We start from the raw sequence: 22,149 nt of genomic DNA on the forward strand, positions 1-22,149 counted from the left end.
CGATGTATTTATGTCCTGTACTTACTGAAGAACACAACAGACAGGGGAAAGTCTAGCCAGTTTTCCCAGATTTAGATTAATCTTATGGAAAGTCACAAATTTAAGCTTATTTTCCCCCCCATTAGTGGCTGATGAAAGTTATCCATTTTCTCACTCTTCAAGCTTTAACAAACACCATACTTGGCAACAATGAGATAAAGGACCTCATACTCATTCAGGGTGTTCTTTTAATAAAAAGTGATTTTTTTTTTTAACTAAAGGCAGGCAAACAAGATAAGTATCATATAAGGTTATTTCACGGACAATGCATTCAACGATGATATTTTGGGTAGCCACAAGCATACTGAATTGTTTAGTTGCTCATAGTAGTTCCAGTATAACTGGTGAGACAACCCAAACAGTGCCAACAGCTACATGTAGGTAGGTAAGCTGAGGGGACTCCAGGGGCAGAATGGGGGAAGCTCCTGGGGTGGAATCTGTCTCTGTACGTGGACCTGGGGGCAGTTTCCAGACAGATGCTCCACGTTCTGCTGCCGCAGCCACTCTCTGGAAGCCACGTGGCACTGGTTCCCTGGGGTGCCTGGTAGAGCTCAGAGGTGACGGCTGCATCTCCAGGAGTTTGGCGTTGAGATTGGCTACAGCAGCAGGGATGACCGTCAGACCCTTGGCATGTCACAGCCAGAAGGAGGGAAGGGTCACTTTTCAGAGTTCACACTTGGTGGCAATGGCGTCCCAGACGCTAACACTTATTTTTTTTTTTTTATAAGCTGACACTTTTTATCTTTTATTTTATTTTTTGGCCACAGCACGCAGCTTGCAGGATCTTAGTTCCCCGACCAAGGATCGAACCCATGCCCCCTGCGATGGAAGCACGGAGTCCTAACCACTGGACAGCCAGGGTATTCTCGCTAACACTTATTTCTAATGCCTTAGTTTGACTTTGGACATCACTCTTGGCTGATGGCTACAGAGAGTCTGAACTGGAGGCAGAGACCTCACAAGGAAACAGCTTAGGGTGACTGTTCTTCCTGCTGTTTGATTTATATACCAAAAATTCTGCAAGGGGCAGAATTTGAAACTGCATTACTTTTCTTTCCAGCACTATCAGCAAGGTCTCCTGAATCATTCCATTCTAGTCCTGTCATAGTTTACCCTCTTTTCCTACCTTTCTCTAAAATGTTTTTATCATGCCATTTCTTTGTACTTCTTTAGGCTTAACACCCTAATGTAAGCAACCACAGAAGTATTCATTTCACCCCAAATGTTCTTATGTTGGCTTTCCTGTGGTGTTCATCATCTTCTGCTACCTTCCCCATGCCTACCTTTTTTCCCCCTGAGATTAGACTTCTCATCAAATACTATTAGGCTTCAAAATAAGTATTTCAGGAATTGTGTGTGTGTGAGGGTAGTAGAGGGCAGAAGTCCCACAAAGATAAGATATAAAAACTCCTAGATCACCAACTCTCATCAAAAAACAGAAGAATCTGAAGAAAGGGGTTCTGAAATAAGATGGAAACTCATTCATATAAAATCCACTCTTGGAAGATTTCGTATAGAGTTGAAAGCTGAGTTGACTGACATTCTTCACATTGCACAGTTAGAGATGTCAGTCCCTAAGAACCTTACTTTGCAGCCTAATGATCTCCTCCTTGCATTCCATGGTTATTTCAGTGCCTGTGTTATTTTCTAAAAGCCTAATGAATGAATGTAATTGTTTAAGAACAATATAACTTTTATTGCTTTTGCAACTACTTATGTTTACTGGTCTATATTCCCTAAGGAAAAGGTAAGAATTTTTTGTAAGACCAGCATAGCAGTTACTTTCTCCTTCCAGTATCTTCACTTATAGTTCTTTGAAATTGTCTCTAATGCTACAGACACCATCACACACAAATATGGATTTGTCAGGATCCTAAATGCTCAGATTGTGTTTAATTATAGTTGACAGTTTAGAACTTTCAGTTACACTTGGAAGAAATTAGAGAACCAGATTAGCCAATGCTTCTCTTCCCTGCTTATTTGCAAAAATGTGTCTTTAACTCTAGGAAAACATCTCCTAACTGAAACCTCCTAAAGTCAAGGTCTTAATCCACAGGCAAACACAATGTTGGCTACATTTCATGTATGCTTTCAAAGCCTGGTCTGTTCATTGATTGGAATGATTCAGTGGCAGTCATATAATTGTTTCCCACAGGCTACTAAGAAATGTAAACTAACTCCGATAACAAGGTTAAAGTCTGATTTATGAAGATGGTACACATGTTTCACATACCTAATTCATTCCCACACACTCAAGTGGGATTAAATAATGCAGAATCATGTCTAACTCCGTAATCCTGCTCTTACATCACCTTCAAAGAAATGTCAGCGTTGACATATTCACACATATAAAGCCCTATCCATTATATTAATAAATGCCTTCCTAGATATTCCTAATACAACTTGTTGTGATGATTGCAACCTTCTGGCAGTAATTCTGCCCACCTCCAATATCTTTTTATTAGGTCATCTTTGACTCTTTTCTCTTCCCAGCTCCCTACATCCAACCCATCAGCTAGGATTTCAAAATCTAACATGTATCTTAAATCTGTCCAGTTCCCTCCATAACCACTACGACCACTGCTGTAATCCCAGCACCATCTCTCGCCTGGAATAGTGCCACAGTCTCCTTTCTCTAATCATGCTCCCAACCTCATATCAATTCTTATCGTCTGAGCAATCTTAAAAAACATAAATCTGATCATGTCATTTGCCTGCTTAGAACACTCCAATGGTTTTCCATATCACTTTGACACAAACCAAACTCCTTCATACGGCCACCGTGGCCCTCCATGTTTGCCCCTGTTACCTTCCCCAACTTTCCCTCCTACCCTCTCTCTCTATTCCCCATTCTACTCCCTCCACAGGTCCTCCAAGTGGCTGGGCAATTTCCAGCTTCGGGATTTTCAAATGGCCCTTCAACCCAACTGGACTACTACCCCCGCATCAAGCATGGCAGGCTGCTTCTTATCCTATTGGAATCAACCAAAATGTCTCTTCTTCAGAGAAACCTTCCCTAACCACTAAGAATGAATTCAGATTTTGTGAGCCCTGAAGCTTACACAATTTGGGAGAAACTTTTTTTATGGAAAAATTTTAAATCTTAAATTTGTAAATCTTATAAACACACACCATCATGGGACCCCTGTGGCTGGGACAAGTGAAGGGCCCTAAAGCTTAGCATCATACCCTTCACAGTGACTCTCACTCCATGACTACCGTTGTCGAGCAGGTCCTCTCCATCCCCACCCCCACCTCCACCCCATGGCCTCTATCAGTGCATCCCCTTTACCCTTCTTAGCACTTCTCACAATTTGTCACTTGTCTCGTCTGCCCCCTGCATCAGACTGTACCTTCCAGCAGGGCAGGTGCCATGCAATAACACCCACCACCAAACATCACATCAAAGTGCCACTGAATGAGTGGGTGACAAAGTGTCCTTTGAGATGAACAATGCTAGATAAGTGTAAAGAACTATTTTACGATTTAAATTTGCATGTCATTAAAGCAGGCTGGTTTTCTGTCCCTCTGTCCCATGAGAAGAACCTGGCAGTCCAGCGGTTAGGACTCCGCACTTCCACTGCAGGGGGTACAGGTTTGATCCCTGGTTGGGGAACTAAGATCCCACATGCTGTATGGTGTGGCCAAAAAAAAAAGAACCTTACAGTATGACATAATGCCTGGTATGGAGGAAACACTTGCTATGTCCTCTCTATCTACTCCAAGCCTCAGGAATTTTTAAGCCCACCTAATTTCCAGAGACAAAAAATCAGTTGTCCAAGAGGGTGGGCCTGGTTTGGGTCAGGATCACCATCCTCTGTGTTTTGGGGAGAGAGTTCTGCATCAACATGACTCTGGCTGTGGCGACACTAGTCAGGGGCCAGGGGCCAGCATCCTCTGGCATCCTCTTCCCAGGCTCAGGCCTCTCCTCTTTGGATATGTTTGTGTACCCGTTGCCTCGTTATATTCACATTTTTGTCTGTTGGCCTGTCCTCATCACCGCAAGACGTTTCCCCAGTCTCCAGGCTGTGGCTCTGAGAATGGCATCATGGAAAGGGGCTGGAGTTTGTCTCCAAGGAGAGCTAACACCTGAACCCAGGCGTAGTTGGAGCTCACACACTCCTTCCTGAATCTGAAGGAGAAAAGTAGAACTTGAAATTTTCCTGATTTACTAAGATGATAGTCAACAAGTCTGAAATACTTTCCAATTTGGCTATTTAGTGTAAGGTATTAAACAAGTACTTGAAAAAAAAAAAAGCATAGTTTTTATAATTGTAGCTAAATATTTCATGTATCTTGACATTTTCTTGCACTAAAACCTGCAATGTAACCTGCCAATAGCAGGAATAATTATTAAACCTTAGAATTATCTACCAATAGAAATCATTAAATGACTTCCAGCATACTCTTTTTGAATGGGAGAGATATAAATAAATCACTTTCTTAAATGGTTTAAATTTGGTTTTACCTGAACTAGACAAGGGTGAGTGGGGTTGCTCTCAGGTTTAGAATGCTGCAAAAATCTTGTCTGCCTTCCACTAAAAATCCCTCAAAGTCCTCAAAAAAGAATAAGCTGCACAAATCCAGAAATGAACTTGAGGTTCTTCTGTATTTATATGAACAACCTGCATTTCATTTGTTGAGTGACTCAGGATCTATGCTATTCATTTATTTGTGGCAGGTTAAATAGTCAGCTGGAGTGTATATTTTATGGTTAAATTAACCTGAACTAGGTTAATTATGGTGGCAATTGAACCTCAATCCTAAACCTTGCAGACTGGACCTTGGTGAGACCATATTCCACTCTAAGCTACAGTGTATCAAACACAAACTTCTGATTGGAAGCAGTTTCAGAATCAATTTACATTCAAATAAAAAGGCACTCCAGTGAGAGGCACACTAAGATGTTTAAATTATGGGGCATGTGGGGTTCATCAAGCAAGGAAAGCCCTGTAAATCAAGCTTATGGTGAATGGGTTAAACACACAAGGGGGTTTTAGTGCATGAGCAACACTTCCTAGTATCTTTTTCTACTTTTAGCAACTTAAATGGAAATGTTAAGGAAATAGCAAGGAGTAAGTAAGGTTTTTACAAATGACAACTACCAACCATATTTGTAGTTTTCCACTGTTCCTGTCATGCCAGCTTTAAAACTAAGGAATAACTAGCACTAGGAACACATTTCAATATACCAAACTAGAATGAATGGGAGGGAGGGCAAGAGAGAAATGAGACCGGTAGTGCGAAGGGCTTTTAAAAAGAATTACCCTTTGTTCTTGCTTCTTTTGTAGATTCTACCATTTTGTATTATATGTGGATTTTCCTTGCTGGATTATCCTATTCCACGTCTTACCTTCATTTCCTAGCCCTGAGCCTTGCAACAAAATAGGTGTTTGTTGAATGGGTGTGTAGTAACCGAAGTGGCACTCTCTGTCTGGATATCTAAGCACTCATTCATGCAGAACATTATTCCTAAAGAATGTGCCTTTGTAGGAACAACAACAACAAAAATATTATTGGGTGGTCAAATGGATCCTATGAATAATTGTTTAAAGCAGGGAGACAAACACCTCCCTTTCATAGCTCTCCCCTTTCAATCCCCTTTTCTTTACTCTAGGCACTATGTGCTCTCGTGCAGCTTCTAGGGCCTCTTTTGGTCCTAGCTACTTAATTAATACTAAAGAAATGCTGACTTGATATGTTTCCCAAGCACTTGCATTTTAAGCAGGTTCCTAAAGAGAACAATGTTCAACCCATAAACTGAATTTCTAATGGTAAAATTTTAGGCAAAGTCTTTTTAAGCACAAATCTAACTTTTCTTAGTAGTTAATTTCTCTATGCTACCAAAACCACCTATTTCATTAAGTCCATCAAATGATAAAATAATTCAAACTAGTCAGGGAGCATTTGACTAGATCCACAAAGATAGACAAACTACAACCCAAGGGCTAAAGCCAGCCTACCTCCTGTTTTTGTAAATACAGTTTTATTGGAACACCACCATGCTCACTCATGTATGCATTGTCAAGTTTGCTTTTGAGCCTCAGTGGCAGAGCTTGCAACAGAGACTGTGTGACCCACAAAGCCTTAAGTATTTACCCTGCAATCCCTGGGTTAGGTTGTTCCCTTTTTCAGCTGGCTCTTAGGTTATCTTCTATTTTTCCAGTATGTACTAGTCCAAGCCCTTGTGAGTTATTCTTATTTCCAAGTTTCAGTAAAAGCTGCCTCTGTTTTGAGAACCCTCAGTGTGTAGCCTGGAATGCAGAGCCTGCACTTTTGAAACATAAACACTTTGTCTCGATATAATTTTAGTACTTCTGGAACTCCCTAGGAAATGAAAAACACCAAGAAGCTCCTCCGACAAAATTCAACTCATATTGAGAACGTGTATCTTTGCAAGAGGTCTCTCCTTGCTCACCTAAACCAGGAGCAAAAACCTTTTTTGGAGAGCCAAACTTTTACCAATAACATTAAGAGAAAATTGTTTGACCTGCTTCGCTCCTTGATGTGAAATAATTTATTACTTATCATAGATAACAGTAAAGTATAGAAGTCCAATTCCACTTAAAAGTTGAAAGATTAATAAGTGAATTAATCTGGAAGTTGACATCTCCATCGAGATGAACAGCATAAAGATATGACGCTTTCTATAGTTGTATCATCCTCTATATTTAAAAGTGATTGGAGAAGTATTCTGGTTGATTTCCAAAATAAATCACATTTGAAATAACTTTGTATCAGTGATGTAAGTATTTGTAGAATTGACTACTATGTTGTTTTTACAAAATCTTATCTTTTTCAAAATTGATTGAGTATTCATCTAGTCTCCTGATCATGTTGCTTTCTAAGCACATCTACCTGGCTGGAGGAGGTAAAGGAAGACGATTTCAATCATCTTCAACTTGAGGATGAGTTGGGGGGACTTTTTCTGAGTCTGGCATCGTAAAGATGGAGGAAAGAGAACAGGGCAGGGGGTAGGATCTCTTGGAAGCTGCTTTTCTTCTTGCGTTAAGCACTCGCGAGAGAACTGTTTGAGAACTGAGTACCTCATAAAAGTATTCAGGAGTAAAAGGTGGAATGATTCTGACACTTATTAAGCACCTCCCATGCTCTAGGCACTGGCCAACAGGCTCCACCCAGCTCAGCTCACCTGATCTTAAAACTTGGAGTGTAGACTAAACAGCCAGTAAGTTGCAAAGTGAGAATTTGAATCCAGGTGCCTTAACAAAGCTCTTTTCGAGATGTGATAAGGGGACCATTTTGAATGACTGAATGTCTCTAAGGAAAAAGGAGTGAGGGCAGCTGTAGTTTCAGGTTGATGGCACTGCTGGGTGTTTATGTCAGGAAGCACTTAACATTTTATCAGTAATTTCAATGGTGAAAAACATATAACTTGGGGAATAAGATGGTCTGAGGCCCAGCTCTGCTACTTACATAACTCTGAAGTTCTAAATTCTTGATTTCTTCATCTGTAAATGGAAATAACAATTCCTCCTTCACAGACTTCCAAGGATTACATGAGGTAATACACATGCCAAATGTTTTGCAGAGCACTCGAGCCACTGTTAGACATTATTATCCCAAAGAGGTAAATTATCAAAGGCATAATTATACTGTTTTTGGTAATATTAGTACAGCTGGCAACCATATTTTAAAATTCTATCGGTTGGATTTCAATAACAGTATTAGAAATCTCCACTTTACCTCACTTTTACCCATGTTCTTGAAAGCTTGTATTATTAAAATATTAAAATTCAGTCTAAATAAACATCACTCTTGAAACATTTAATTTTTCATTTTACTTGTTGAAAAATAATAGCAAATAATTTCTTGCAGAAGACAATAAGTAGTGCTATTTACTCACAGTGATTACAATTTTTGTATTTGCCTTCTTAATCTATAACAGATGTGGAATGACATGGCTTTGTCTCACCCCACCTCCAATGCTCAGTGCAACATATGGCACCGAATCAGATTACACTCTGGACGTGACACAGTAAAATACTCACGTATCCATGAGGAGAATCCAAGTTTGCTGTTATTGTACTTTTTGCTAGTTTATTCAACATGCGTCTAACATTTTTAGTGTTGTTATTTGGCTAGGAAAATTAAAATCCTGAAAGTGAACAAAATTTTCCAAAGAAATGTTAAATTAATTTTGTAGATCTCAAGCTTACTGACAAGGAGGCATATATATTAAATTTTTAGTGGCTTTGAAAGTTAATACTTGTCAGAAAAGCCTGTAGAGGGGCATTAATTAGATGTATTTATATTATGGCAATTACAGAGTAGAAATGATTTTGCAGTCTGGTTAGAAACGTGACCATTAAGATAAAAAAAATCATGTCATCCTCCAAAATAGGCCTATACATAATTTATTAATGGAGATATTGCAACTATCAAACTGAAAAAGCAAATGTACTTTATTCAGGGACCTTATACCATTAGAAACTGTAGCTGACAGAGGCTCGTACTGATGAGCAGAATGGAAGGTGGAAAAAAACACAGCTGAATCTAAAACTCTGGTCCTCTTTTGCTTATAAATATCACAATTGTATATGTATTGAACATAAATTGTGTCAAATCTCTACACAAATATTATTGCCCTCCCCCCAAAAAAAAGAAACCTGCAGGAGCTGCAAACAGCTGTGGCTTTCATTGTACCTCAAAAGATTTTGCTACTTAAAATTCCTCTTACTATGGTTTGGAAGAGTTGATGACATTTTGTGGATTTGAGAAACCAATTCCTTTAAATCTCCTGCAGCCGGTTCTTGCCCTTCTTCCCTCATGAACATGAAAAAGGCATGAGAGAAACAGGAAGAGGCAGAAGTGCTAGTTTCCAGTCCTCAGTCCTTGAAGCTCAAGTTGAGGTCAGGACGAGAGATACTGAGGTGCAGTTCATCCACTGTGGGACTTTACTACTACCCCGTGACACCCAAACTCCCCTTTGTGGGCTACAACAGCAGCATCTGGAAAGAAATGACCCTCTCTTAGCCATCTGAGAGTAAAGCCCAAAGGGCAGATGGTGAAAATACCTGAAAGCAACCATATGGCAGCTCAAAGACTATGTGGTCCTGATGTAGGCAAAGGTGAGAACTCCTTCTTCTGGGATTGTGGAAATGGTTAGGGTTTGGGGGTCAGTCAGGAGGCAAGGATGTTCTCTTACTTCCAAAAGAGGGAATTTAGATGAATTGTTATTTACCATTTTAGGGAACTTTTGTTCAGGAATGAATTTCATTCTTACATGTTTGTCCTTGTAGAAGGAAACAGCACCATTTGCTTAATAAGTGTTTTCTTTTCAGCATACCACAGCTTAGAAATTTGGTTCTATTAATACTAATATCAAAAATGTAAATTTAAGAGAATGAGACTGTCAAGTGATGGGCACAGGCTCTAAAGAACCCCTGCTGGAGGAAGAAGTGAGAGCATGATTTGTTCCCCATGGTCCCCGGAGGGACCCCACTGCAGCTTGGGTAATGAGAATGAGCATTTGTTTCAAAAGTCAGAGTCACCTCTCTCCTGACAACCGTAATTCCTTTTATTAAGCATATTTTACTGAGCATTAAACAGCACAAATCCAAATGATAAAGTGCAGGCCACTGCACAGGCCTGTAATTCAGTTCAGCTTGGGTGTGAGTGTACGGACACACACCCCACGCTAACACACACAGACACACCCACACCCAGAATCTTGCACGTTTTACCATCCTGCAACTACAGCATTTTAGAGAGCCCCATATCTTTAAAAGAATAACACCCTGGTGCATATGCTTACACACTTTCTTTTCCTGGTCAAATGCAGCAAGTGAGATTTATTTTAAAAGAAGAAGAAAAAAAAGAGTTACACCAATGGGTTTATCTAAAAGGAAGCAAATTAAACAGAGCCATGCTGATAACAGCTGATGTCTGGTTATAATTCACTTCCCTAATGCTGATTAATATATTCACAAACAAATCGAATGTGTTGCCAAAAGAGAAACGCTGCTGTTAACACCCCAACCAGCTACTGGTTTCAGTTGTGCTTCTTGATCAGGCAAAATGCTCTTTCCCCAGCTCCTAACACTGTTTATTTTGCTTCCTGCCAATCTTGCAAATAATTCATCTTGCGTGTCGTTTCCTCATAAATGCTTCCTGGTGCTTGATCGCTTTGCCTGTGTGGCATTTGATTTCAAACTGCCATTTTACCTTTATAAACATTTAGAACTTTCTAAGCGTGAGGAGAATGCCCAAAAGGCATGCAAAAATGAGGCTGTAATTAGATCAGCAAAGTATGCTTTACAGCCTATCTAGCTTTCTGTGTATACCAGAAATCACTCTTTGCATCCAATATTGCATTCCCAATCTGGGTGCAGAACAGTAAATTAACATTTACTCCAGCAAAGAGGCCCTGGTATCAACATGTTTAATTTATTATTATTGCAAAGAACAGTTTTCCCATGATTAGTGAAATAGAATACATATAATATATTTAAGGATCTGCACCCAGACCACAAAAAAGGGGAGTAGGGATGGAGGAAAGGAGAAAAGCAGAAAACAAAAGAAAAAATAGAAGTAATATCAGTTACCACCTGATTTTTGTGGTTAAAAAATAGAATATGACGTGCAATAGTGCAATTTTCCTTTGCTAGTCCAGCAACGCAAGTCTTAATAGGAAGTCCACTGAGGATTTTCTGCATTTCAGGATTTAGTTGCGCGCTTGCCGGGGGTTAGCGTTCCTACCAGACTTCTGACTCTGAGTGGAATCACTATGGCTAGAATCACTTTTATTCAGTCCAAGATGACGGAGCTTCAGATCCCAGCGCTGTGAAATTTAAAACAGAAAATGGTCACAAGCACATACTACCAGGGTCATCACTTCTATTATTCTAACAACTGAGTAAGACTGCAAAATCAGATCTCAAAAGCATTTTACTACTTTTCCAAAAGTATAAAATCTATATCCCAGGGTAACAATGAGATGGACGCTATAGAAACATAATTCTTTGATTTGAAAAAGCACAAAATTGGCCACTTGTAATGTATCAGTAATGCTTTCATATCAAATCTTAAACTTAAAATCTCCAATAAACGGTGACACAAATATACATTGATATCTGTGGGTATTTCCTGAGGTAACATATACAAGTCTAGTACTTACTTCATGGGTGACCAACCAATGGAAGATTTACAGAGAGAATTTGAAGAAAGGGCTACTTTTTATTTTCCTCTCTTATGACTCGTAAAAACACAGCCTTTTAAACCTGTGTGATTTGAGCAGTGAAAAAAATGAAAATGGGGGGAGGGGGTAGAGTCCCTTAAAAATATTTCCTAAATAATATCTACCAAGTGCAACAAAACAGAACAAAGTTCTGCCCTCATTCTACGTTTTACAAAGCAGACATCACCAATGTTTCTAATAACTACAATCAAGTTTATTAATATTTCATACTAACAATTTCAATAATGTTTACATTATTGAATATAATAATTTAAAAAGAAGTTATATTATGGTATTACAGGTAGTAAATAAGAATAAGGGCTATAGCAGTACTTCTTAAACTTCAATGAATATAGAAATAACTTGGAGATCTTGTTAAAATTGCAGATCCTCATTCAGTGGGTCTGGGACGGGGCCCAAGATTTTTATACCTAACAAGCTCCCAGGTGATGCCAATGTTGCTGGCCCAGGGACCACACTTTGAACAGCAAGGAGCTAATGTCAGATGGCCCAAGTTCAAATTCTAACTCCATCAGTTACCATTCGAAGATTCTTGGACTTACTAGACCTTATCATTTACATATTAGAATTAATTCTAGCATCTGCTTAGTGTTCTGAAGATTCACAGATGAAAAATGTATAAAATTCTTAGTAGATAACAAATTCTCTATTTTCAATTACTGAAATTACTGAAAGTAATTCTTCATTTTAGCACACTTAACTCTACAATCTTACTGGATTTTCATATTAAAAAAAAGTCCGAATTTCAGCTCCCCAAGGCAGGCCAAATATCTTGATTTGAACAACCTGCTATTACAGAGACTTAGGTTTAAAAAAAATTTGCATTGCAAAACCATAAAAAAGTCTTTATTTAATTCTTGATCTATCCCTGAGAGCAAAAAAAATCAGCTGAAAAGGACAACTCTTATTTAAAAAAAACAGTATCCTCCCTAAAACTCTTTTTTACATCTTCAGAACTGACTGGAAAACTACAGTAAGAATCTCAGTAATTCTAGCCAAAAGAGGTTTCCCATTTATGGTCTTTAACCCTGAGTTCTGCGTATGAATTAAAAATTGTTCAAGTTATTTCTTCCCTTCAGCATGTTTAAATCCAGACTGAAAATATAAATGAGTTCACAATAATAACTGTGAGTTCCCTGTAGAAAGCAATGGAAAATATCTTTGCCTTACTAGGAAAAAGGACAAACACACCATGTGTCCTGGGTCTTTACACGATGATAATTGTTTTGGTACCAAAAGAGAAGCAGCAAGCCGTGTTATATGCTTTGCAGCAATGATGTTGAAAGCTCTTCCAACTGGTACAGGAATTTAGGACAAATTCCTGTTCTGCATTAGCAAGCAGAAAACGGAATTAAAAGGACAGTAAGAGATTCCAACACACTGAAGAAGAGCTACTTTTTAACAGACACCAAACAAATTGAAGAGAGATACAAATAGAGGATTCTCATGAGTCTGAACTTGAAATACATCTCACTTTTGACAAAATACTGGGGTGGTGGGGGGGGAGAGCTTTCTGGAGGGTATTTTCTCCCTGCAAAATAATGCCCTCTACGTTTCTTGTAGGTCACTTAAACTGAAATGTGTCTGCTGTGTCAAGTGCCAGGTGTATAAGATAAACTGCCTGGGGTTGTTTAACTTACCCTTGTAAATGTTTCCCAAGCCTTCAGACTCAAAGAGGGAAGAGGATGTATTATGTTTGGTACAATTCCCACTCTCCCCTCCCCCCCTTTCTGCCCACTACACACACACACACACACACACACACACACACACACACACACGGTTTTTGATTCTTTGCCCTTCTGTGCATACTCCCCACATTCCTTTTGTTGAAACAGATTTGCTTAGTAAGGGGAAATGGAACCTTCTATAATAAAGTGACTTACTGTGATTTATTTTTAAATTCATCACTTACAGAATCTAAGAGTCATTGGATTAAAAATCAAGCTATGTTTCTGCTCTAAGGACCTAATTTGGTCAGATCTCTTACATACAGATGAATGCGGCTGCACCTTGTACATAGGAACTGGTGTCTATGCATTGGGACAATATTGGCAGTTTTGTACCCAAGCTTTATTCTCCCCTTCTTCTCTGACTCACGGAACTGCAATTGTTCAAGGAACCAACATATTCAGCTAAAAAAATTACATTTTCCAGCTTCTCTTGCAGCTAGGGATGGACAGGAGACCCAGTCCTAAGTAAAATTGCTAGGTAGGATGCTTGGAATCTATTTTTACCTCCTTTTTCTTTCTCCCTGAAATGTAGGTGTGATGTGGAGGTAGGGCAGCCACCCTGTGACGTCCAGCTAACCTTGAATATGGAAGCAATATCTTTAAAAATGACAGATCCGTAAGCTAGATGGAGCCTGGAGCCCTAATGATAATGGGGAGCCACCAGAGCAGGGCTGGACTAACTACAGCTAGACTTCCCATGGTGAGAAGTTAGGCAGCTGTAGTTAGATCTCTGATACACACACAGAGAATTTGCTCCTTAAATGAAACAGACATTACAGACAAACTCAGTTCTTGGAATATTAAATATATATGTATCAGGTTTTAATATTTCTCATGAAGTTGAGGGCAGCTATTTTGTTTAAATGACAAATGACTGTCTTTCTACTTTTATTTTCTGTTTATCATTTTGAACATAAAATTTAGGCTTACCTTAACTTTTTTACCAAGTCGATCCTTCCATTTCTCAGCAATAGAACCTTCCACCAACAGTAATCTATATTTTTAAAGAAGCAACCATTTTTGAAATGTTAAAATATATTACTGAAAAGTACAAGGAATCATTGTCAGAAAGACTTAACTGTTTATACTAGACTAGGAAAGCCAAGTTTTAGAACAGTAATTCTAACTAATCGGGAGTCATGGACCCCTTTAAGAACAAATGAAGTTATGATCCCTTTCCCCAGAAAAATGCACACCCACAAATTTCCCACATATACTTTTGTATCCAATACATGAAATTGAAGGATCCAACTAAAACTGATCTTTAATCCCCCAGAAGGTAGATAGATCCCAAAGTAAGAACCCAGGAGTCATTATTCTGAATCCTTAAGGAGTGAATTACCTGGAGCGTTCCTCATCTTCATAGCCCATGATGAGATACTCCTCATTGACGTTAAGTGGAGGACACAGGCAACCGGAGCTGGTGTAAAGGTTAACAGTGTCCCTTGGAATGTTTACCAGAGAAGCCTTTAAAATCTCCTTCACCTCCACTACTGCAGTCACATCATGGCACTTGATCTTTACTTCTTTAACTTTAGCCCGAATGACTGGATAAAAGACAATAAAGCTGATGTGGTAATATGATACACAATAGGCACTGCATTCAAAAAAGATACATAGGCTTCTTTCTAGTCAATTCATATCCACTTAATGCTCAAAGAATAGAGAGGAAAAGTCAACCATATATTTTCACCTTAGACAGTAGTGAGTGACACACTACACAACACACCTGCCCCCTTAATGTTCAGCCCTGATCCCCTTTGCATGTAAGTTTATATTTGTGTGTATATAAGCATACATGTGTGCATGTATTTCATGGTGAGAAACCATTTAGATAAGCAAAGATTGAATCTGGATGTAATTTTCCTTCAAAATTTCTTTTTGGTTGTGTGTATATGTATATGTGCAGTTTCAATTGTGCCAAGAAGAATTTAAACTATATTAATTTCACTATATGTAAAGACCTAGTACTTAAATATTCTTTGTTGCTTTGTCAGCATTCTTCTATAGGGTCTATTAATAGATTTTCTAAAGAGTTGGGGTTTTCTTTAGTGTCGTAAAGTTGTTCTGTTCTACGGTGTTCCCAAGCTTGTTCTTCGATCTTTCCACCTTCCTCATCTTAGCTCACTGTTCAGATGTCGGCTCCTTTCTTCCTTTGTTTCAGTATAGATTATCTTTCATACCCTCCTTAAGGTATACTGCATTTTCTTTTTGAATAAAAACTGTCACCACTCATGTGCTATGGAATGTGGTCTACTATGTCAATTGCATTAATTTACCTCTCTCAAGGGATATTCTAGCACCCAACTTATAAGACTCGGCTTGACTTCTCAATGTAAAGACAAACTGCCTTAGAAATAATTCAGTTGCAAAGTCAAAGTATTTGACTCAGAATCTAGAAAGTACAGTTCTCCTTCTTTTCTGTATTTCTCTCCTTTGGAAGAGCCAAATTCTTTAGATTCCTACTTCTGGTAAATGAGCTTTTTACTTTTTTTTTTCCTAAAGGGGGAGTTTGAAAAAGCCTAAGAAGAAGCAAAAATGTCAATTAGTAAGAAGCCAGTGGCTTTTGACCAGGCAGCCTCATTGCTCTAGTTCAATATCCATGGATGTTATACAGAGGAAAACACAACATATCTAAATGAATGTACTTTTTGAAAGCCTCTTAGGCATATATCTGTAAACTACTTTCATCTGAGTCCCTTCCCACATATTTTAGGTGTTTAGAACTACAAAGAAAAAAGTAATCCGTGAAAATATAAAGCCAGCTAATAAGCCATTGCCTCCCGTCAATGCCCCAATTCCATACAGAAACTTATTCAATAACATTCCACCAGTACAAGACACATACAATAAAAATTAAGCTACTAATTCTAAAAACTTTAGGACAAAACCTCATTTTTGCTTCACAGGTATTTCAATCTTCAGAGAATTAGTTGTCTCAAGTATGAGAGCTTATACTAAGCAAAATGTAACTGCCCAGCTGTCCCTGCTTGGTGTGATTTGTGAGTGAAGGAGTCCCTTTTTATTAGTGTTCTACTCTTATTTTAACAAAAGATAAGATTGCCCTTGTTGAAATGTCATTTGGGAGAATCAGATGATAGATTCACAACCCCAGCTAGCAGACATTTTTGTGCGTCCTGGCTTATGTGAATGTGCTTCATAGCATTCATCAACTATCACAGATTAGTGAACTGTGCAAACCTTCTCAAACTAATGATTTATTTACCCAGTGTGTCTACTATTTTCATTAGAAATTTTTAGCACATGTACCCACTCCAAAATAAATCTCTCTCTACAAGACTTACTTTATTATTCAAGCAATTTTGTTAAAGCTCAAGAGCTTTTAACTGAATTAATCTGAATGAAGCAGAGGTTTTATCTGAATTATCAAATGCTCCCATCCCCACTTTGTTTTCTCAGTAGACACATGTAGATATTTAAGAAAGACAAAAATCAACATATTTTGGAATTTAAAATGTATTTTCTTTGCAGGGTTTTTCCTTCTATTTAATCATTTCAGTGCCTGCCTTCCCCAAAGAAGCTCTGAGTAAGCCTCAGACAAGTGAAAATCCTTAAACTATGAGCAATCTAGTTATTGTTTGGCTATGAGAAAGAAATTATCTTTTTTCCATTAACTGTGCTCTGTATCCCATTTTCGGTTGTAATTTTCACTCAGCTACCTCGTTGCTGATTTTCTCTTCCCATGACTTGTAACCAGTAGTATTTTATCTTTTAACAAAAATAGCAGCACTAACCACTGCAGCACTAAGAAGGTTGGGTATAGTAAAAATTAATAAGTAAAATAAATATAAATTCAACTAAAATTCCCCAATATAAAATTTCTATCATGCTTTTGTTTTTAATATAACCGTACTTAAAAGTTCATATAGCATTTTTCAGTCTTACAAAGCTAACCTCCTAAAAATTAAGACTTCCCTTTTCTTGTGATATTTCATATCACTTTGTAGAGGAGAGGGTCCTCAGGTGAGCAGCCAGGCTCATCTTAGGTAAACATTTCAACCTTGGAAAGTGTGTCTACCATTGGCTAAGAGAAACTATAGATTCCTCTAAAGATGTTAGTAAACAAAAAATAAAAATTGATTCCATTGAAGAAAAACTTGAGAAACTAGGTGTATTTATTTTAAAGAGATTTAACTACACTGAATCTTTTACTTGATACCTTTCAATACACAGTATTCTCAAAGATATCAAATATTACTCTTACAGAGATTTACCCATTTCTCTCCATACAATTCCCAAAATTATAAAAGTAGGATAAGTCTGCTGTGTATATCCTATATTCTCTAAAGTAGGGCATGTAAACTCAATAATAAAGCCCTCATTTTAATAATGTAGGTGCCTTTAAAAATCTATTTAATTGCCATGTTTATTCATTTGCTCAGCATCGACAGAGACAGTAACATGAACTTTATTAATCTCATAAATGCCGGGGGGGGAAATCATAATAAAATGCCTATGGAATACAGCAAATACTGATTTGTTCCTTATTTTATCAACTGGAAAACTCTATTAATTGACCCTTTGAAATATAACGGTAATTGATATTTGTGACTCTGAAGCATCCCAGTACCCAAAAGTAATTCTGAATAATCAAAGGAAAGACAACTTAGGTTCAATAATCATTGATAAAATAAGGATAATAGAACGTCTCATTGCGCAGTTGAGAAAATCACATAAGATAGTGTATGGAAACCACCTAACACAGTACTTGGCACAGAGGCAGCAGACTTTTTCCTCTTCCAGTTAAATTTGTCAGCTACATTTAGAATGGTAGCTCTTCAATTAATATTTTGTTTATCAGAATATCAGATGTCTAGGTCAGGCTAGATAACAAAACATTTCCTTAATTGAATACTAACAACTTTTGTGTTACTTTTCAACTCTGTCAATGTTTTCCATCAGTTAGACTGAAGAAACCCAGTTTGATTCTTTTAACCACTCATATGCATTGAAATGCTCCTCTGTTTACCCCACTTACTGTTCACCCCCGTAAATCACAACTGATGACCCACTGCAGCTCCAAATCCTCCCTGGCCTGTCAGAAAGGGAAGAGTCCCTCCCATCTGTTTTGAAATGTATCTCTGTGTACTTAATTGCATGGTTCCAAGATGCCAGCAATGTTGCCTGATATGCTTCAAAAAAACCAAGCATTTGTTGAGAATGGTCCCCTTGTGAGACCGTTTAGTTGTTTGGAACAGGGAGAGTTTGCTCTTAAAAGTTGTCCCTGTTGGGGCTTCCCTGGTGGTGCGGTGGTTAAGAAACCACCTGCCAATGCAGGGGACACGGGTTTGAGCCCTGGTCCGGGAAGATTCCCACATGCCACGGAGTAACTAAGCCGGTGCACCACAACTACTGAGCCCATGTGCCTAGAGCCTGTGCTCCATGACAAGAGAAGCCACGGCAACGAGAAGCCTGCACACCCCACCCGAGCCCCTACTCGAGGCAACCAGAGAAAGCCCACGCACAGCAATGAAGACCCAATGCAGCCAAAAATAAATCAATTAAATAAATCAATCAAAAAAAAAGTTGTCCTTGTTTGTTTTTAAGCCTCATTCTTATTTACACACACATACACATCCTTTCTTAACTCAGCAGTTTATAAATCAGTCATGAGTTAGCCTTACCATAGTTGTAATTGTTTCGGAAATAGGTCTTCTGTGTAGCTCTGATAGGTTTACATTTGCAGCGTTCTAAAAAATATAACATTTTATGTATTATAAGCAAAACTTCAACATCAGCTTTCTTTTGTTTATGCACATTTTTTGGTAATATTAGATCCAAGTTCGGCAGCAAGGAGGCTCTTAGCAATTCTACGTGTCTGGTCTCTTTCTCCTGGAACTACATTCACGTTTATTCTAGCTACATAGCCTCTTATTCAATGTCAAATGCTCATAAGATCCCACTCTCCAACAAACCACCCAGATCCTGAGGAAACACTTCACCACCATGCAGGAGGAGAGCATGACTCCAGAGTCCTGAAAGAGACACGCTTAGTGCTTGTGGCAGAAGAATCAATGCCAACTGAGAGGCAATTTATGCTTATGCTCAGGTAACTGGTTTACCCCTGTGCAAGACCACTTGCATTCATAGACATTTTACAGATTACACAGCACCCCTCCAAATATTAGTTTCCGGATCTAAAAGCAACTCAGTGAGATAAGCAGGTATTGTTATAACCCAGTGAACTTATTGAAGAGGCATGAGTTCCTTCTTTTTTATTTAATTTTTAAAATTTTTATGGTTTAAATTTCTAACTGAAGTATAAATGAGTTACAATATTATACTTGTTTCAGGTGTACACCATAGTGATTATCATGACTACTTTCTACAGGCAGAATAACTGCTATTAAACTCAATGGTATTTTTATGTGTATTGGCAGAAATTACTAGATACATATTTCAAAATGAGAAGTTCTGTGCTTTTTAAATATCTGGTGAGTGGTGACCAGAACACATATTCTATGTGACATAATACAGGTGTATGTAATAAACGTAATTATCTCAAAATGTTTCATGTATTGGATAAATCATTTAACATCTTGGAGAGTAGATTACTATACTGTTTATAGATGACTTAGCTAAGAAATATACAACATATATACATCATACATCATAATATGTATACATCATAGTAAATTCTTAGTCATTAAAGTCAATATAAAAATAGGAAATAATACACAATTACCTTAGAAAGCATTTTAGTTTATGTAAAGATTTCTTTAAAATAGTACCCCTGAGAAAGCTTCATTTAAGATGAAATGGTATGTGTTTCTTCTATTTTCACACAGAAAAAGGAAAAACGAACACAGGAAACACAGAAAAGAAGCCAACAAAAAATTTTTGTTTAAAAAGTGTTTTATGTTAGCACGGAGACTAATAAAAGGCAGAAGCTTTCCTTGACCATTTGACATTGTGTTTTCTAATCAAAATAAATGTTATTTCCGGTTGAACTCACAGATAACATGCTTTGAAGTAGTAGTCCCAAGGGATGTAACACCTCACTACCCGCTTTTCAGTTCTAGAAATAAGCGTCTCTACTGGGGGCAGGTGCTGGTCTCCAAAGCAGGAGCAGCAGTGCTGTTGTTCTCACCCAGGAGAGAAGTGAGGGTGTCCTCAGTGCTACACACAGCAATTCTCTTGTTCTGCAGGTCATTTTTAACACTATTTTTGTGGAAGAACAATCTCAGCCCAATAAACCATACGTAACATCAGTGCTGGTTGCTAGTTTGAAGAAGACTCTTCAAAAAATAACTTTCTTATTAGCAAGACATTTGTATTCCCATTTAAAACAGAATAGAAAGTGATCTAGTTCTACTGTTTTATTTTGTACCAAAATATTACACATTTTTAAAAGAGAGATGTTCTTGAGATTGACATTATTTCTGAAGAAATATATGTTATGGTCTTTGACTTACAAATTATCCTCACCCATATGTAGATATGGATTTATGCTTTTCTATCTCTTTATATATTTTTTAATTAAAAAGAATTTTTTTATTGGGGTATAGTTGTTTTACAATGTTGTGTTAGTTTCTACTATACAGCAAAGTGGAGTTCCCTGTGCTATACAGCAGGTTCTTATTAGTTATCTATTTTATACACATTAGTGTATATATGTCAATCCCAATCTCCCAATTCACTTATGCTTTTCTATCTCTTTAAAAATAGATATTCATTCATTAAAAATAATGAATGTAGATAAATTATCTACATGTTTGTAATTCTTCAGAAAATTGCACATGTTCTAATAAAAAATTCTTGGCAAAAATACACCAGCTGTTACTGGATTGCATCTAATATGATGTTGTTACCGTATAACTTTGCTTGAAGCATAAAAAATGGATTCCAAAACACTTTCCAGGCAGAGATTTTTCAAAAAAATTATATCATAAAACAATTTAGGAAGATTTTAAGTAGGTGTTTCCACAACCAATTGTACAACTACATGTATTAGCTAGTCTCTTTCCTAATAGCTAATGACCTAAGTAATTATTTTCTTGGGACTAAATTTTGTTCCTACTCAATGCACTTGTTTCTCCTGCTGGCCTCAGAGGTGGCAATGCCATACTATATGTTTGAAAACTTTCCTATGCTCCAAACCTTAGCTCTTGCTATCAGCAAATATCTGTCTGGTTGAAGTAACTAGTAGCTCAAAAAATAACAGAGTAATAAGGAGGAGTGGAATTTCATATCCACAAGGCTCAAATACAGAAGAACTTTCACTTATTTATGCTAACTCAACTCAAACATTCATATCTGAAGGTTTTCATGAAAAGTGTATCTTAGATCAACATATCTGGAAGATTATCCCTTTTCTAAAGTATTTCTACCCACATCTACATATACGTCTCCAAAAGCCCAAGAACTGGGAAATGGTCAAAAAAAAAAATCATAGAGGAATACACTGCATGCATTATTCACTACATTTTTTTGTACCAGCCACCCTAAATCAGACTGCAACAGCTTCTTTTTATTTTACTACCAATAGTTGATTTCTCAGACTTTTTATTGGGCCAGTTGCATTATCATCATATCTACTTTAATTCACCAATAATTTTGCCACTAGTCTCCCTCCCCCAGCTTCCCAATGGCAAAAGGTCTTATTTTTTCCCTAAGTGGCAAAGTAAAATCTATTATTTTACTGAGCTTTGCACAAAAGACCACTAGATATTGATTTGCTTGCATTCCACTGTTGAGAAGAAAAACGTGTAAAGGAACTGCCTTGGTGCTCTTATCTAAGGAAAAAATACGGCAAAATTTAAAGGAGTTGGTTGTGACACAGTAAAAGAAGTGACAAGGAGTTCTTCAAGTGTGGGGAAAGTTTTAATATTAGCAATTCATTCACCTCGAAGTCTAGAATTAAGTACAACCTGAATCACAGAACAACATGCAGTCCTATATCTCACAAGCATCCGTGGAGCACAACCAGGAAACTGTCTTGGGCAGCTTTCCCTCATATTCTCTAGCTAGATTCTCTCAGCTACTCTTCTAGAATCCAAGATCTCCTACTCCTCTGCTAATGAAAGTGAAAACTGTTTATTATCCTAGTATGAACATGAGTTTACCACCCTAGAACAGATAGGAGTTTGTAAGATTAACATGCCCAGTGCTGCACAGAACCTGGTCTGCAATTCAGGG

At 37.8% G+C, this 22,149-nt stretch overlaps 1 protein-coding gene across 2 annotated transcripts in view; it reads right to left on the reverse strand.

Moving 5' to 3' along the window:
* Positions 1 to 9,554: 9,554 nt before the first annotated feature.
* FRZB (frizzled related protein) overlaps positions 9,555 to 22,149 on the reverse strand; it is a 34,211-nt gene continuing 21,616 nt past the window's right edge. For both annotated transcript variants that reach the window (XM_036858889.1, XM_036858888.1), the window contains 4 exons: positions 18,636 to 18,701; positions 14,333 to 14,537; positions 13,921 to 13,984; positions 9,555 to 10,840 (listed from right to left, as the gene is read on the reverse strand). In XM_036858889.1, coding sequence (XP_036714784.1) covers positions 10,724 to 10,840; positions 13,921 to 13,984; positions 14,333 to 14,537; positions 18,636 to 18,701 — 452 coding nt within the window. In that variant the 3' untranslated portion in view covers positions 9,555 to 10,723. The remainder of the gene's footprint in view (positions 10,841 to 13,920; positions 13,985 to 14,332; positions 14,538 to 18,635; positions 18,702 to 22,149) is intronic.

The sequence above is a fragment of the Balaenoptera musculus genome, chromosome 7, assembly GCF_009873245.2.
Source record: "Balaenoptera musculus isolate JJ_BM4_2016_0621 chromosome 7, mBalMus1.pri.v3, whole genome shotgun sequence".
Taxonomy (NCBI): Eukaryota; Metazoa; Chordata; class Mammalia; order Artiodactyla; family Balaenopteridae; genus Balaenoptera; species Balaenoptera musculus.